Source organism: Procambarus clarkii, chromosome 51 (assembly GCF_040958095.1).
Source record: "Procambarus clarkii isolate CNS0578487 chromosome 51, FALCON_Pclarkii_2.0, whole genome shotgun sequence".
Lineage (NCBI taxonomy): Eukaryota > Metazoa > Arthropoda > Malacostraca > Decapoda > Cambaridae > Procambarus > Procambarus clarkii.
In genome coordinates this window covers 18825283-18843592 of record NC_091200.1, presented here as the reverse complement: position 1 = coordinate 18843592, position 18310 = coordinate 18825283, and the positions used below count along the sequence as shown (strand labels likewise).

Sequence of the window (18310 nt, the reverse complement as noted above, 5' to 3'; positions counted from 1 at the left end):
GGTTGAAGCGTTACCACGTTTGTACCTGTCAGGTTTGTATCTCTGCCAGGTTTGTAGCGCTGTCATGTTTGTAGGTCTGTCAGGTCTGCTGCTATGTCATATTTATACCATATTTGGAATGCACCAATATGATTCACTTAGTACATTGTGGCTGTGAACATGAGATTCCGAATAGGACTCATTTGTTACTGAAAATTTAAAAGGAGGAAAGAATTCATTCTTATATTTATTCCTATATATAATTATAATTATATATATATATATATATATATATATAGAAGGGAGTACCACCTCTGGCTGGAAGAAGGGAGACCCATAGCCTCGGAGGAAACCACACATAACGCATTGGAGGGAATGTAAATATATATAAATGTATAAATATATACATAAATATATAATGGGGGTGGTAGGAGAAGATAATATTAGTGTTCAGTGAGAAACCACAAGGTCTCCTCTGAATACTTTTTATTTTCTTCTCCGAGGCTATGGGTCCCCACATTGGCACCAGAGGTGGTACCCTCACTATATATTTTAAATATATATATATATATATATATATATATATATATATATATATATATATATATATATATATATATATATATATATACTACTACTATACAAGGCCCGATTTGCCTAATAAGCCAAGTTTTCAAGAACTAATACTTTTTCGACTACCTAACCTACCTAACCTAACCTAACCTAACATTTTCGGCTACCTAACCTAACCTAACCTATAAAGATAGGTTAGGTTAGGTTAGGTAGGGTTGGTTAGGTTCGGTCATATATTTACGTTAATTTTAACTCCAATTAAAAAAATTGACTTCATACATAATGAAATGGGTAGCTTTATCATTTCATAAGAAAAAAATTAGAGAAAATATATTAATTCAGGAAAACTTGGCTAATTAGGCAAATCGGGCCTTGCATAATAGGCTGAGAAGTGCGTTCTGGCTACTAGGTACGACATATATATATATATATATATATATATATATATATATATATATATATATATATATATATATATATATATATATATATATATATATATATATATAATCTTGATCCAATCTCCAAATAATAATCTTGATCCCCCTTTTATTCTGAATATATTGAATTGTTTTGTTTCATTTGCTTCTTATACATATACACATACATATACTACTCTTTTTATTCGTTCTTATTTATGTAATATATGTACTAATTTTCACAATTTTCTTTTCTTAACTTTTTTATCTTCTATATTTTTATGGATTTTAATAATTATGCTAAATGACAACTTTTTTATGCAGTCGCTTAAGACGGGTTAGGAAAATGCATTGATAAAAACAAAGTCTTTATTTCCTGTTGGCAAGACAGCAAGAAGACAGAGGATACAGCCTTGAGAAACATAGAATACAGTTAGGAAAACATACAAATATAGCCATGAAAAGTATCACCATGAAAGATGGAAGTAAAAACCACAAATGGACTTTTAATAATAAAAAGCTGTGATACAGCACACAATACAAATAAATAATTAAGAGATCGAGTTTAGTAGAAGAAATACGTATATCCATATAAAATATTTAACAGATAAAGATACTTGAAAAGAGTGAATGAGAGAGAGAAAGGAATAAAATAATGAAGAAAAGAAGGCTAACAGGAAGGAGGATAAATGGTGAGCATAGCCATTAGCAAGAAAGAAAGGAAATTGAAGCAAGAAATAAGGGATATACACAGCCCTTAAGTTTTTGATTAAGGAAGAAATAATTACTTGGTGGTTGGGGGTGAGGGAGGTGAGACCAGGGGGTGGTGGTGGTGGTGGTGGGTGGGGGTTGGGAGGGGTTAGGATTGGGCGGGGGTCGCCCACTTAGTCAACAACCCCCTCCCCCATCCCCCCCTAAGGGGTAGGGGCAGGTGGCCAGGTCTCAGGGAAAGAGGAGGAGAAGGTTCAATAACGCAATAAATAAAGCTTATGTTTGGAAAAACCACACACGCCCACCTGCGCCCACCTGCGCCCACCACCACATCACCACCCGGGAGGGAGGAGGGGTCGCAGCCCCCCACCCCCGCCCACCAAACTCTAGATACAAACACTACTTTTGATTTTGCGGCGTTTCCCCTTTGGGGGAAAAAAAGGGATTATTAACAGTAATATGAGGCGACATCTCTTACACATCTAAGAAACATATCTAAGTAGTCTTTGGCATATCATCTACAAGACATTAGAGAACATGGCTTCATCACAATAATGTAATCAAAATAATATTTATAACATGAGCGAGTGTGGATAGCCGGCGAATCTCAAGAGTGGCCTCTCAGGGGGGAAGCCCAAGCGTGACCCCTTCCCGATCGACAGTCATTAGAGGTCCAAGGGTGACCTCTCCTCTGAGCAACAGTCAGGAGAAGCCCAAGGGGTATCCCCCGCTGACTGACAGTCAAGGAAGGTTCACGTGTGACCCCCCAGATGAGCAACAGTCAGGGAAGGTTCACGTGTGACCCCCAGATAAGCAACAGTCAGGGAAGGTTCACGTGTGACCCCCCAGATGAGCAACAGTCAGGGAAGGTTCACGTATGACCCCCAGATAAGCAACAGTCAGGGAAGGTTCACGTGTGACCCCCAGATAAGCAACAGTCAGGGAAGGTTCACGTGTGACCCCCGCCGCTTTCTCTGACCGCCGACCCCACATCACCGGGCTCTGAGGTTGAAGGGAGCTGCTGCACAGACGTCACGTGAAATCAGCGATACTAGCTGCTGCCAGGGATACCAGCTGATGTCAGGGACACCAGCTGATGTCAGGGGACACCAGCGGATGTCTAGGGCACCTGCCATGTTCATGGATACCAGCTGATGCCAGAGGCCCAACTTGATATCAGGGGCAGCAGGTAATGTCAGGGGGCACCGGCTTCTGCTGTAGACATGAGCTGCAGTGATTGACACCTCGTTTTATATTGCTGTCAGTTATAACTTCGACAGATGCCGCAGCAGTGTTGACATTTGTCACAACACTCTCCTCAAAACATCGGAATGCACTGAGCTAGTGACATCTACTAACAACAAACGGCATCAGCTGGTAGCAGTACCTGCAGTGACAAAAGATGACAAGCCAGCTAACAAGTGCCACCAGCTGCTGGCAACAGTGCCACCAGCTGCTGACAACAGTGCCACCAGCTGCTGACAACAGTGCCACCAGCTGCTGGCAACAGTGCCACCAGCTGCTGCCAACAGTGCCACCAGCTGCTGCCAACAGTGCCACCAGCTGACGACAACAGTGCCACCAGCTGACGACAGTGACATCATCTCGCTGACAAATGTTTCGCCAGTTCCCTTCACAGGAAACATAATATTGCACTGATGTTCAGGCCTATAGTACATAGAGCTCGGTCACATTTTGCCAACTTAACAAATATCAAATCGAGATGGTCAATACAAACAAATACAGTTTAAAAAAAAAAGGGGGGGAGATTGTAATTGTTGTTGTGATTGTTGTTTGTTTGTCTGTTGCTGTTTTTTTTGTTATGGCTGTAATCGTTTATTGATTCCTTGGACAAGTGAGATGTTAGTGACCAGTTTCGTTCAGTAGGGCAAGCAAAGGTTTTGTTCTTGTTTATTGTATTTAGTGGATCGCGATCATTTACCATACCTGGCTAAGTTCCCCCTGACTGATGCTCTTTCCTTATGGTTAGTGTGCGTTTTCTTCCTGAATACTGATGATTTCTCCTGAATGGTCATACTTCCTGAATGGTCGTGTTTTACTCTTTCTAAAAAAAATTATGTTCTATTTTGTTTTTTTTTTGTTTTGTTTTGTTTTTGTCTTTAAAATAATGTTTTTAGTTTTCTAAAATGCTGCTTAAAACAAAATATCCTTTATGCTGTTTATAACTGAATGCTGTTTTTTAAGTTTTTTTTTTGTTTTACCAAGACTACTAAAGGCCACGTGCCAGAGCCAGTTGTCCTGAGTATTGGTGCTTGTTAGCTACCTTAAACATTCTTAAACATCGAAAATATCTTATTATCCATCTTATTACATCATCTTATTATTCAATTGTCATACAAAACGTAGTAGACCTTTACTTCTAATTAAATATTTGAAACCGAGTTGAAGCAGACACAAATGGAGTCAGGACAGCAGACTCGGCACTATGGCCAGTTAAAAATGACCCGGAACGCCCCCTCCCACCCCGAGGATGCTGCGCTTGGCGCTGAGCTAATGGCAACACTGACGAGGATTGTCCTAAGGTGGGGGAGGGGATATCATCATCCGGTTTGGCTATTACATAGTAACGGAGATCCCTATGACCTCGAGGCTGTCAGACGGGTGGAAGGGGCAAAGGGAAGGGGAGAGGGGGTCAGAAGGGATAGGGGGGGGGAGAGGTCTGTTCCAACTGCCCTTTTTTTTGAGAGGGAAGCCTTATACCTCCGTCACAGTCCTCGCCAGAGTCCTAATTATTATTATTTTTCATTTTTTTTTACATAATTACAACCGTAGTTTGCCTCTATAATGTAGGCTGAGGCGTCCGGGCCTGTCTATATATGATCACAGTTTATAGTTGGCTACAATAATACTCATCACGATCTGAAGAGTAGGAGGAAAATACGATAATGAGGAGAGAGAAGGGAAATAGGAGGGGGGACAGGATAGAAAAGTGGAAGAGACAGGAACAGCAGAAGAGTTAATAATAGAAATGGGAAGGGGGGTGGTGAGCAGAAGAATAAGAGACGGGGAGCAAGAGACAGGGTAAGAAAATGGGGGCTAAGATGTACCGGCAGGAGATGGAGAAGGGAGCAAAGACGAAAGGACATCCGCGCATCTGAATCGGTTCAGAAACTGCCTGACTGCACATCCCGGACCACTGACAAGCGGAACCTCATGCACGAACCTGTCCTCATCCTTAACGAACAGCCGAAAAGTATTCGGCTCTAATTTGACAGTCGAATTACCTACAAAAATCCACTATTATAAAATCTTATAAAAAGTACAACAACAATCACAGTCTAACTTTCAATTCAATTTCCGGAACGACGTGGAAGACCTTTTTAAGTGGTTGGGAGGACACGGTAAAGTAGCAGTCGCAAGTGCTGCCTGTCAAAGCGCAACGCGAAATACGTGAAGCGCAACGCGAAATACGTGAAGGGCAGCGCGAAATAAGTGAAGGGGGAATGTAAAGGATGTGTAACGGGCGGCTCTGTGAGCCTCTTCGCGTCCACCAGCTGAGATCCCACACCCTTAAACACCGTCTTTCATTACAAGGGAATAAATATATTGAACAAATCACTAACTAAAATCTCAGATAAGAACAAGGAGAAGACGGAGCAATACTTACACGTATATGTGTTTGTGTTCGTGTGTGTATGTGTGTGTGTGTGTGTGTGTGTGTGTGTGTGTGTGTGTGTGTGTGTGTGTGTGTGTGTGTGTGTGTGTGTGTGTGTGCGTGTGCATGTGTGTGTATACTCACCTATTTGTGCCTGCATGGTCAAGTTAAATTTTCCAACTACTCTTAAGATAACTATTTTATCACATCTCTATGCCTCATCTTGTTCTACAGCTTCCAACAATACCCTCTTGATTTGCTGAGGTTAATAGTGGATGTTTCCTCCTTTACCATCGAGTATTTTGGTATTTGTGTTTGTGTGTGTGTGTCTGTGTGTGTCTATGTGTTTGTATATTTGTGTGTGTGTGTGTTTGCGCACGCGCAGTCAGATTTCTCGGAAGAAAGACTTATGAGCTCACAGGTATATATATATATATATATATATATATATATATATATATATATATATATATATATATATATATATATATATATATATATATATATACATATATATATATATGTTTTATTGAGGAACATAGTGGATTCGATTGGCCATCACAACAACAAACTTAGCTAATCATTTTCTAAGCGAAGGTTATTACCGATAAATACTGTCTAAATCATACAGAAGCATGAATATGACTGATGGATACGATTCATATATAACAAACACTGACGATAATCATATCATCAGAATGACTCATAGGAGGAGAATGTGGAGCTGCAGTTACCCTGTAAAAGAGAATGAAACTAAGTTGACGAGCTCGTTGGGAATTTGAGACTTAAGTTTTTCTAAGACTGTGACTGTACACCTGAAAAAAGCTTGGTTTTACATCATTGAAGTGGTAGGACTCATTGCTGGGGAACTTACGACTGTAATTATGGAGACTAAAAGTTGAGACAACTTAAGGAACCAATATAAAATGCAAGGCCTGGGAACGGCTAATGTTGGCACTAAGTTGGGATCTAATATGTTGCATTTGGCACTCTGCTAATTTTAACGTTCCGTAATATAATCTGTATGCTAACAGATGTGATCTGAGAAAACATCTTCTGGAGTCTATATATTATAAAAACAATATTTAAAATAATTATACTACAAGCTGGATGATGTGTATTACGTCTTGAAGACGATGTTTAGGTTCACAGGGGAGACGCTTCACCCAAGGCGCCAGCCGCAGGGACTGACGACGCTCAGGCAACACAGCCGTAGTTCAAATAGGAAATTCTCTTGTTTTTGTCGTTCATACATTAATGGCTTTACTTAAAATAAATTTTGGTCGTCACACATACAAGTGGATTCCTTTCCAAACATACTTCTTTTTTTTATACATGAAACTTGTATAGATAGCAAATAACACTTTCCAACAATTCAATCTCCAGTGTACAAATATTGACTGAGGTCAAGCAGAGAGCACTCAAGCTGAACTACTGCTCCCAGGATGCTAGGACCAGCTTGAACCTCAACGCCACAGAAGAATTACGAACCTCAGTCTGCTGCACTATCACTTCGTGAACCTGGGTATCGCTGCTATTTGTGTAAGCTTGTGACTAGATGAGCAGTTATGATCCAGAGTGAGTGTCTCACTAAGGCTCATTCTCGTTATGTAGTGAGTAAGAGAATGAGCCTAGGTGAGCCTCCCGCCCCGGCTCATAACTGCTTGTCTTCTCACTAGGTCACTGCGGCGCCTCGCCTGCACGACGGCTCGACGACGTGGACCAACTTGAGCATTGTTTGTTTGTGTGTGTGTGTGTGAGAGAGCTTTGTGGTGGTTGTCTCTCATGGTGGAGTAAGCGGCCCTCTGGCGGCCCTTCGACGGCCCTTCGGCGGCCCTCCGACCCGCCCACACACACACACACACACTCTGCAGGCACTTGCTGGGTTTGAGGGGGAGGGGGACGTGAAGGATTAAAGAATGCGTCCTGCTTCTGAAAGCTGGCGCAAGAAAATTCACAAGGCACGGATAATTGTCTGTGGGCGCGGCCTTGGGATCACACACTCCCACGCGACGGTCCTTCTTCCATTCACCCCTCCTTCCCAATGCTACAGACTGTAGAGGACGGCTACGGGTTATCTTGAAGGACTGATGCCCTTCTTGGCAAGCAGGTGCCTGAGCTTCTGCAGGTTTGTCCTGGTAATGGAGTCGTCGGGCTTGAGACGCAACGCCTCCAGGTAGCTGGACTCCGCCTCCAGCAGCTTGCCGTTGACGTGCAGCATCGCCCCCAGGTTCATATGTGAAGTGGCCTCCTGGGAAGAAACCAAACACACCTGATATCTCCGATACTGGCTACATATGTGATATGGTGATATGAGGACATCAAATTATCGTCTTTTAAGATTTGAACTTCTAGAGGAGGACTTCAAAAATTAAACTTTATAGATGTGACTCTCAAGAAAGGTACTTTAAAGCAGACGAGGAGTCACAATAACGTGGCTGAAATATGTTGACCAAACCACATACTAGAAAGTGAAGGGACGACGATATTTCGGTCCGTCCTGGACCATTATTACAATCGACTTAAGATTGGTCCAGGACGGACCAAAACGTCGTCGTCCCTTCACTTTCTAGTGTGTGGTTGGTCAACAGGTACTTTAAAACCTGGACTTCAAAAGTGGGAATTACAAGAGGAGCCCAAAAGGCTTCCACAAATTGATTGAAACTCCGTCATTTAATTTTAACTTTAATACTAAATATTATTGGAATAGATATCGTCAGGAATGAGTAATAACAAAGCTGGCGGTACCTCTATTAGCGCTCCTCTTCAGGAATAAAATTTGCATTAAGCTTTAATTCTGAATTTATTTAACAACATGCAATATACTTGTTCTAGTTTAACTATTTAAAACGTTAATAAGAAAATTAGGAAGGTAATATTGATTAATTTTTTCTGCATTAAGTCAAAAGTAATTTGGTCTTCAAGCAAGCATACAATTAAGCTCATTATTAAATAATTTGCAAATTCGTTAACAATAGAAATTTCTTCAATAGGATTGGCAGCCCATAAAGGACGACCAGACAGGAACCCCGACACTGTGGTTCATGGCCTACCAGGAACCCCAATAGTGAGGTTCATGGCATACTAGGAACCCCCCAATAGTGAGGTTAATGGCCTACCAGGAACCCCAATAGTGAGGTTCATGGCCTACCAGGAACCCCCCAAGAGGGAGGTTCATGGCCTACCAGGAACCCCAACAGTGAGGTTCAAGGCCAACCAGGAACCCCCCCCCCCCCAATAGTGAGGTTCAAGGCCAACCAGGAACCCCCCCCCCCCCCAATAGTGAGGTTCATGGCCTACCAGGAACCCCCCTAATAGTGAGGTTCATGGCCTACCAGGAACCCCCCAAACAGTGAGGTTCGTGGCCTACCTGAGGTCTGAGGTTGACAGCCAGACGGTAGTACTCCTCAGCCTGCCTGTTCCTGCCCGCCTGGCGGAGTGTGTTGGCGGCGTTGAAGATAATCTCGTACTCGGAGGGCGCCAGCTGGGCGGCCTTGACGTAGTGGTCGGCGGCGTCCTCGTGCCTCTCCACCTCCGACAGGAACTGACCTACGGGAAGAGGAGAAGAAGAAGGAGCGGCAATCAGTCGATTCACAGCCTCAGTGTCATAAACAAGTTGCGTGATTACATAAACAGTTACATAAACAAGTTCTCGTAATAAGAAGAAGGTTGACCAGACCACACATTAGAAAGTGAAGGGACGACGACGTTTCGGTCCGTCCTGGACCATTCTCAAGTCGATTGTGGAACCCGACTTGAGAATGGTCCAGGACGGACCGAAACGTCGTCGTCCCTTCACCTCCTAATGTGTGGTCTGGTCAACATTCTTCAGCCACGTTATTGTGACTCATCGTCTGCAAGATGAATATTATCAACACAAGAAACTATACCGACATTATTATTTATTAATTATTGTTAGTAATTGTTATGACGAGTTGTAATTTGCTGTTGTAAAAGTTATTATACTCTTATTTAGAAGTTTATTGTGTTTATTAACTGTTATATATTATTATTGAGCTTCCACGCAAGTATCATTAAAGGTGTTCCCCGACACCTGTGTCTCGCTGAGGTGTTGTGTATGACATCTAGACTTAGAGAGAACACATCTCCAAGGAAAGAGCCAGCAATGAAACACTGCCGCAGAAGACAAAAGCCAGAGCGTAGGAGTCGACGGGGTCAACTGAGGGCAAAAAAACATCAACCTAGAAGCCTAGAGACAATATCGTCTAGTAATGACCTAAGCCCAGGGGAATTAGAATCTAACGAGACGAAGGGAAACCCGAATTAAGACGTCATCTCTGTCTCTCGCGACGGCAACCAGTTTTGACAACTCAGACACGTTGCAGTATTGAAAGGAAACATGTATGACGACCCACAGAAGTCCTACTCTATGGGCTCATCTTCCAGCCACAGAGGACGCTAACTCCGAGGCTCTGGCAAACGTTGGAGTTTCCAGGGGGGAAAATGTATAAACCATCGAAACTAATTTGATCATTTGCCCAAATATGAAATACGAGGTTTCTATTTGTTTTTTTGTGTGTGTGGCTGAGGATCCGGACAGTGCCCGAGCGGGTGTCTGGCAGGATCCTGGAGCCCCCAGGGCAAGAAACAGCCAGTCACACAACACGCAAAGCCCAGTGTTGGAGAACGATTGCTATGTCTTGATAACACCTCAGGGTGGTGGAGGTGGTGGTGGTATTGAGGATAGTGGTTCTGGTAGTGCTGGTGTTGGGGATTCTGATGGTGGTGCTGGTGTTAGTGGTTCTGATAGTGGTGCTGGTGGTAGTGGTTCTGGTAGTGCTGATGTTAATGGTCTTGATGGTGGCTGTAATGGTGTTAGTGGTTCTGGTGGTGTTGGTGATGGTGGTTACAGTGGTGTGAGTGGTAGTGGTGGTGGTGGTGATGGTGGTGGTGCTGGTAGTGGTGGTGGTGGCGCGCGGACAAGCTCTGAGGCAGCCACCAGGACCCTAGGGCCAGCCCAGCTTCTCGATCCATCACTCAAATTACTGTCATTTACAGGGCCCTCCCTCCTCCATGAGAGGGGGGAGGGGATGTTGGGGAGGGGGGAGCGGAAGGGGGAGAGGAGCCACGTCAAGGAGGACAGGAAATGTACAAACGCATCGACGTAAAATTGGTTCGAATTGTTTACCTCGTGTGGCGGGATACACACACACACACACACACACACACACACACACACACACACACACACACACACACACACACACACACACACACACACACACACACAGTGTGGAAGTGATGTGGTGGAGGCTGACTCCATACACAGTTTCAAGTGGTGATATGATAGAGCCCAATAGGCTCAGGAATCTGTACACCTGTTGATTGACAGTTGAGAGGCGGGACCAAAGAGCCAATGCACATGTTCACTTAGCAGTAAATAGGTACCTGAGAGTTAGGCAGCTGCTACGGTCTGCTTCCTGTGTGTGTGTGTGTGTGTGTGTGTGTGTGTGTGTGTGTGTGTGTGTGTGTGTGTGTTTATATTATTAATAACATCTTTATTGACAAAATTTATTTACAATATTGCCTAATGTGAGGATTTCAATTAAGTCTTATTAAAGTGAGGATAATGCTAGTATTCACTGTCACACAGGAGAGAGGGTCATACACAAGACAATAGGTCTAAATTGTAGGCTGAAGCACATATATGTGTGTGCGTATGTTAGAGAAATGTGTAGTAGACATAATAGAGGAAAAATAGATTGGTTAGAAAGGCGGGGTCCAAGAGCTGATAGCTCGATTCTGCAGGCACACATCGTCAACACACACACGCACGGGTGACGACTACTAGAATCCTTCACTGAGAAAGATGCAAATCTTACAAGTTTATGAGCTCTCGTTCGATAAACGTTAACGAGTATACGTGGTTATTGAGGCCCTTTTATTGTTTACTGACGTCTCGTATAGGAAGGTGTTCTCAGCCGAGTCTGGGTAATGGCCGCTACACTTGTCTCTCTTCTCTTCTCTTACACCTCAGCTACTGGCATTCTCCACACTCTTCACCCCTCACTACACCCTCACTACACCCTCACAACACCCCTCACTACACCCTCACAACACCCCTCACTACACCCTCACTACACCCTCACCACACCCTACCTTGAGGCTACCTTGAGGTGCTTCCGGGGCTTAGTGTCCCCGCGGCCCGGTCGTCGACCAGGCCTCCTGGTTGCTGGACTGATCAACCAGGCTGTTAGACGCGGCTGCTCGCAGCCTGACGTATGAGTCACAGCCTGGTTGATCAGGTATTCTTTGGAGGGTAACCCTGATAATACCCTGATAACATTCACCACACCCTCACTACACCCCTTACCCTCACCACACCCTCACCACACCCTCACCACACCCTCACCACACCCTCACCACACCCTCACTACACCCTCACTACACCCTCACCACACCCTCACTACACCCCTTACCCTCACCACACCCTCACTACACCCTCACCACACCCTCACCACACCCTCACCACATCCTCACCACACTCTAAGAGCTCTCCTAAACAGAATAACGAACATCAACATTACCAATAATCTAATACAAATACAGCAAATTGATATACTAAAATAACTATGTATAACATTCATAATAATAATAATAATATTACAAATTATTGTATAATCATTTAATAATCCGTTTTATTATTCTTATTAGTATTATGATTTGTTTTCCTCATTAGAAAATAATAGTTTTATCATAATCATCACCTACATTATTTCCTTGGGAAAGTTACGTGTACACTTGAGAAAATATCGTAAACCGCAACCCACAATTCGCTGTGTTGTTGATAGTTACAAGTATCTACGATAGTCTACGATAGATAGACTGCGGGTATCTCCTCACAATTTCCCTTAAGGTCGTTAGTAGTTTGAGTGGCCCTTAAACCCAGCCAGGGTGATCATAAATACTTGTTCTCACCTAGTTGGGCTTGCGGGGAGGGAGGGTTGAGCTGCGACTCTTTGGTCCCGCTTTCTCAACTATTGCAACGTGTTGCTCGTATTATAAGTAGTAGTAATACTTTTCTAGTGTTGTGTGGTGTTTTTTGTTTTATAGGTAGCAATAACTATTATATTAAATTCGGTTCACACACACACACACACACACACACACACACACACACACACACACACACACACACACACACACACACATGCACACACACACACACATGCACACACACACACACACACACACACACACACACACACACACACACACACACACACACACACACACACACACACACACAGCTAATATCTCACACCTTGGATCAACGCACTACAGAACAGCACACGAACGGTAGGAAAAACGAACCGTGAGACTCCTTTTCGTGTGGCGGTGTCGTCGTGTTTACTCCCAGCCAGCAACGGGAACACAAGAGGCCCCCCTAAAGAACACCGCGCTCACTCAGGGCGTAACCCGCGCAATTATCTCATCTTAACGACATTTCTCCGAAAGTCAACGACAGGTGATTAAGGTGATGAGGAAGGCGAGGGGAGAGGGGGATGGGGACAAGTAACCGTTGCTGTCGTCTCTATGTGTGCGACGTCTTACGACGAGCAGGAAGGAAGATGTGATAGTTGTGCTAAATTGGTTTATAATTGGCCTCTCGGTCAGCAAGTAAATCTCTTTTAAATTACACCAATTTCCTTGCCCCTTAGAGACCGACGGGGACTGTGGAGGGGGACCATTCTTGAAATAATTTAAATATAAGGGCCCGGAGGGAAGGTATTGGGCTGGTGGGCAGTCGGGTGGCAGCGCCCACACGCCATGTCTGCTGCTGTTGGGTGGCAGCGCCCACACGCCATGTCTGCTGCTGTCGGGTGGCAGCGCCCACACACCATGCCTGCCGCTGTCGGGTGGCAGCGCCCACACACCATGTCTGCCGCTGTCGGGTGGCAGCGCCCACACACCATGCCTGCCGCTGTCGGAAAGCAGCGCCCACTCATCATGCCTGCCGCTGTCGGGAGGCAGCGCCCACACACCATGCCTGCCGCTGTCGGGAGGCAGCGCCCACACACCATGGCTGCCCTTGATGAATGGCGTCATATAAGCACTCAAGTATATCAGGAGGTGTGTGTTAGGCATAGGGGCATACACGGACGGACCAGGGAGGAAGTAGAAAGGGTGGTGAAAGAGCGGGAGAAGAGTCTCTTCCAGGATGATGCAGGGAAGAGTGAGTGTAGGACTCTGGCAGACGCCGGGTGGCGTCAGGGGTGTGTGAGAGCGACGTGGGTGCTCCTGCAAGACGGGTTACACCTCGGCAAATATCGTGTTGCAATTCTAGCTCTCTCTCTCTCTCTCTCTCTCTCTCTCTCTCTCTCTCTCTCTCTCTCTCTCTCTCTCTCTCTCTCTCTCTCTCTCTCTCTCTCTCTCTCTCTCTCTCCCCATTTTATCATGTAAGAAACTCGAGGCCAGAAACAATGGAGCATGACAGTAACTGTACAATATCTGGGGCCGTTCACTTGTACACCGGGGCGGTACAAGTGAACGGCCTGTCAGCACACCTGACAGATGTGACTGGTCCCTGACAGGTGTTTGATCAGGTGTGAAGTACTTTAAGAGTGAGCGAGCGGGTGAGTGACAGGTGCTACTTTTACCACATCTGTACTGAGAAGAAGAGAGGGATATATACAAATTTTATATGAGAAGGACAAATACGGTTGGAGTCCTGTGTGAAGACGGAGATATAGCCTGTGTTAAGAGAGCGAGAGAGAGATAGCCTGTGAAGCTAGAAATATAGCAAGGCTGTGAGAACGAAATTAGAGCACCTTTTCGAATTCCAGTTAAACATAACCTCATATATATACACACATACCCACATACATGCATACATACATACACACATACACATGCCCACCTAAACATATACACTGAAGCACTGACCGTCCTTCACATCTACAAAAAGAACAATGTTTACAGCATGACAATTTATTCTGAAATTATTCTGACGTCCTCTCTCTTCCCGGACGTCTCTAGTACTAAGGGCGAGACATGCCAGCCATGACCACCTTAGTAACACCCAGGTAAGGAACCATGTGGTCACTGCCTGAAACATTCTTCTGAATTCGAACACACTATTACTCAAAACTTCACATTCATAGGGTATTATTCCATTCATTTGGGTGAGTTTTCTTACCTGTGCCAGGTAAGTCCACTTCGGGCTCACCATAGCCCGTGCTACTTGGAATTTTTGTTCCAAGTAGCTGAATTTAAAATAACAACAACATCCAAATCTTACGTTTACGGGCTATTCATGCCCGTGCCACCTCTTGGGTGGCTTAATCTTCATTAATCAATCAATCTGGCTCCCATGGAACGCTAATTGGAACGCTGCTTGGAACTTTTTGTTCCGATCAGCTGCATCTAAAACAACAACAACAACCTCGGTCCCATCACAATCGACTTGTGATTATTATAAGCAACGTTTCGGTCCAGGACGGACCGAAACGTCGTCGTCTCCTCATCTTCTGAAGTTCGCGTTCTGCATCTCAAAATACACATCGCTTTGCTCTGCACACTATCAACTAAACTTCCATTTCCAACTCTAAATAAAACATTACTTCGCTCGACGTTCGAATAAAATGCAACACTTACAAACGATGTATGCACATGGCTGCAGAGGGTTAATAAAAAAGGAGGAGCGACCTTTTAAAACAAGCCTTATATATAAGAGACAAAAAATACTTCCAATTGTTCAATTTCCAAAGAACTATTCGTGACGTATCATTTCGTTGATCGGGGCTTGGCCGTCGCAGCTCCCTGATCGCCGCCCATTGTGTGGATTCTTGCCGACAAGAGGGACCTTTGAGCCTGCACTCAAATTTGACAGGAGGGAGCAAGGAGCCTACATAATAGCGAGAAGAAGTGACGCGTTAAAGGCGAAACTCCCGTGGGATTATGCTAGCCGGAACGCTCTTGTGTTGTAGTAAGTCTGCAGAGACACGCTTCCACCCTTGGGTTCTCTTGGGTCATACAAAAAGATGTTAGACAGACGTGTTATTAGGCTGGGATTGGAATGATTTCAGATGGTCAATTGAGCCTTTGAATGTGGCTATAGTTTCTCTCATCCCAGAAGTAAGGGTGTATTTAAAATCATTATTGTGAAGGGAGGTTAGTCACAGTGGTGTGTGTTGGTGAGAATACACACAAACATATACATACATACACATCTTAGGATGTTAGAAAAGTGGGGTCCAAGCGCTAATAGCTCGATTCTGCATGCACAAAAATGTAAATACACACATTCACACACACGCACACACATACTCCATTGTGGTGGAGGCACACTCTATACACAGTTTCAAATGTAGATATGAGAGAGCCTAATAGGCTCGGGAATCTGTACACCAGTTGGTTGCCAGTTGAGAGGCGGGACCAAAGAGTCAAAGCTCAACCCCCCCGCAAGCACAACTAGGTAAGTAATAAGGGACTGACTCTGGCACTATTGGTGAAATCATTGGCAGTTTAAGAAATGCGTAAAAAGTAATGGATTGGCGAACCCAAGAGACATCATCACTAACATACTAGCAACAGAGAACATGAGGATAGTGTTTGTAGTCTATCTTGAGGTTATCTTGAGATGATTTCGGGGCTTTAGTGTCCCCGCGGCCCGGTCCTCGATCAGGCCTCCACCCCCAGGAAGCAGCCCGTGACAGCTGACTAACTCCCAGGTACCTATTTACTGCTAGGTAACAGGGGCATTCAGGGTGAAAGAAACTTTGCCCATTTGTTTCTGCCTCGTGCGGGAATCGAACCCGCGCCACAGAATTACGAGTCCTGCACGCTATCCACCAGGCTACGAGGCCACCCCAAAGTCATGTACATCCTGCGATCAAAAATTCTAGGTTAGAGTATCATAATAATATTTTTTTACAAGAAGGTACTATGGGTATTGTGAGATTACGTAAGATTGGTATTTTTACATTCTTGTAAAGCCACTACACGCATATCTGTTGGATATAAAGAAGATAACAGCAGGTACAGCCTCTGGTAACAATGCTTGGTGATTTGAGCCACAGGAAAACTCATTGGGTAATTAAGAATCACAATGGTGGAGTTGACATGTGGAAAGCCAAATTGGTCAATTACAGTGAGTCGGACATTGAGAATGGATATATAATGAGATCTTGGGAGCCTCTGATTACTGCGTTAAGGTTCAACTACACAGGTATATTGAAGAAGGAGATGAAGCTGGAAAAGAAGTCCACAATGAAAGTTGACAACAGTTAGAGAGATTATGAAAGGTTAAATATTTCAAGACGTCCAGATAGAGAATGACCTAAAGGGAAAGACAACTAATTGTATTCAGCTTTTCAGCAAATGATTGGGATCACAACAGATATCGCATGACTTCTGAAAGAGGTATTATGTAACACACTAACCTTAGTAAGACATTCTTTAGCTTCCAGAAATTTGGTTGACTGCAAACATTGTACTGATATTCACGAGATAAGACCGACAGGAGGCCTTAAATTTTAGACCAGTGTAATTGATGTACATTTGATGGACATGATGTACAATCAAAACAAAATCAACAAATATTCAGGGAAAACTTTGCAAGGGAGAAACAACATAGTGGGCACAATTCGTGCTTGACAAACCTGATTGAGTTCTACGACAGTCACCAAGACAAGACAGGAGAGTGAGAGCTGGATAGATAGCATCTTCTCCTACAGCCAAAAAGCTTTTGTTACTGTCTCCCATAAAAGGCTAGAACAGAAGATGGAGAAGCAGGGTGGAATATCTTGGAGAGTTTTGGACTGGGTTGGCGGCCTCTGACAAAGACTAAATAGAGGGGTCATATTGAAAGAGGAAATGTGAAAGGAGAAAGAAACGGGACCCCGTAAGACTTGGTCTTTGGATCCCTATTGTTCCTGGTCCATGCATATGACCTTCCGGAGATAAGATATTGTATACAAATGTTTGTAGACGATGCAAAATTGATGAGAGGAGCAAAAGACGCGAAGATGATTACAGCAAATTACATTGATTGACTTGACAAATGGATATTATACCTTACTCCTCGCAAATGCAAACTAAAAGAAGTTTTAAACTGAGGATAAGAGCCCAGAGGAAAATCCCAGTATGAGAGGATATTATTTTAGAGAGCTACGTGCACCTACAGGTGAACGTAGACGGACTAACATCAGCGGCGTATGAATTACAAGGACTAAACCACACACCAGAAGATGAGGAGACGACGACGTTTCGGTCCGGCCTGAAACATTATCAAGTTGATTGTCTTGATAATCACCATCATCACAATCGACTTGATAATGGTCCAGGATGGACCGAAACGTCTTCGTCTCTTCATCTTCTGGTGGTTCAGCCACGTTATTGTGACTCGTCGTCTGCACGTGAATTGCGAGCAAACTTAAGGATGGAGTTTAGAAACCTGAGCATTAAATCCTCCAGAAAGTAATATACAGCCTTTATATCAGCTCAGTTCCGGAATATACAACAGCATCATGAATATCTCACCTGAAGTAGAACAAGGTAATTATGAAAAAGAAGCCTTACGTCAGTGCCACTATATAGTACTTGAAAGAGATATCTGGACAAGGAACTTGGATAGAACCTAGGTAAGGAATGGTGCCCAACCACTTGGTCTGTTAGAGATCGAACGCCGAACCGCAATGAACGAGGCCGTCGCTATACCTGCCAGTCCAAGTGGTGTGAATGCATATAAAATGTTCAGAGATTTAACAGATATAGAGCAGCTGAGCGCTGAGGACAGGAGAATGCAACACAACCTGCCTATACTAGGAAAAAGATAAGGAACATGAGAGTAATGATCACACACACATATATATATATATATATATATATATATATATATATATATATATATATATATATATATATATATATATATATGACACAGGTAACTTGACGGTATTTTACGCATTCGAAGAGAGAGAGACAAAGCACCTCCTAACGCCCTCGAGACGGATCATGGAACACTATTTACTTCAGCGTTGAAGTCACC

General features: G+C 43.9%; 2 protein-coding genes across 2 annotated transcripts; one reads left to right on the top strand and one right to left on the bottom strand.

Annotated features, from left to right (window-relative positions):
• Positions 1–1326: 1326 nt before the first annotated feature.
• LOC123774558 (Transmembrane O-mannosyltransferase targeting cadherins 2) lies at positions 1327–8847 on the bottom strand (the record flags this gene model as incomplete). Its single annotated transcript, XM_069304063.1, is given in 2 exon segments — positions 1327–7549; positions 8669–8847. Coding segments are annotated over 2 exon segments (356 nt in total), but the record flags the coding sequence as incomplete, so codon positions are not given.
• A 956-nt stretch (positions 8848–9803) lies between these two features.
• Positions 9804–13016, top strand: LOC138351801 (uncharacterized protein DDB_G0282077-like). The gene is made up of 2 exons (XM_069303808.1): positions 9804–10175; positions 12981–13016. The coding sequence occupies exons 1-2, from the start codon at positions 9804–9806 to the stop codon at positions 13014–13016; spliced, it is 408 nt and encodes a 135-aa protein (XP_069159909.1).
• Positions 13017–18310: the final 5294 nt, after the last annotated feature.

Excerpts from the sequence above, each read along its gene's own strand:
- LOC138351801 (XM_069303808.1), top strand. The coding sequence starts at position 9,804 with ATGAAATACGAGGTTTCTATTTGTTTTTTTGTGTGTGTGGCTGAGGAT. Across the intron at positions 10,176-12,980 it reads GTGATGGTGGTTACAGTGGT|AGACCGACGGGGACTGTGGA; the intron begins GTGAGTGGTAGT and ends CTTGCCCCTTAG.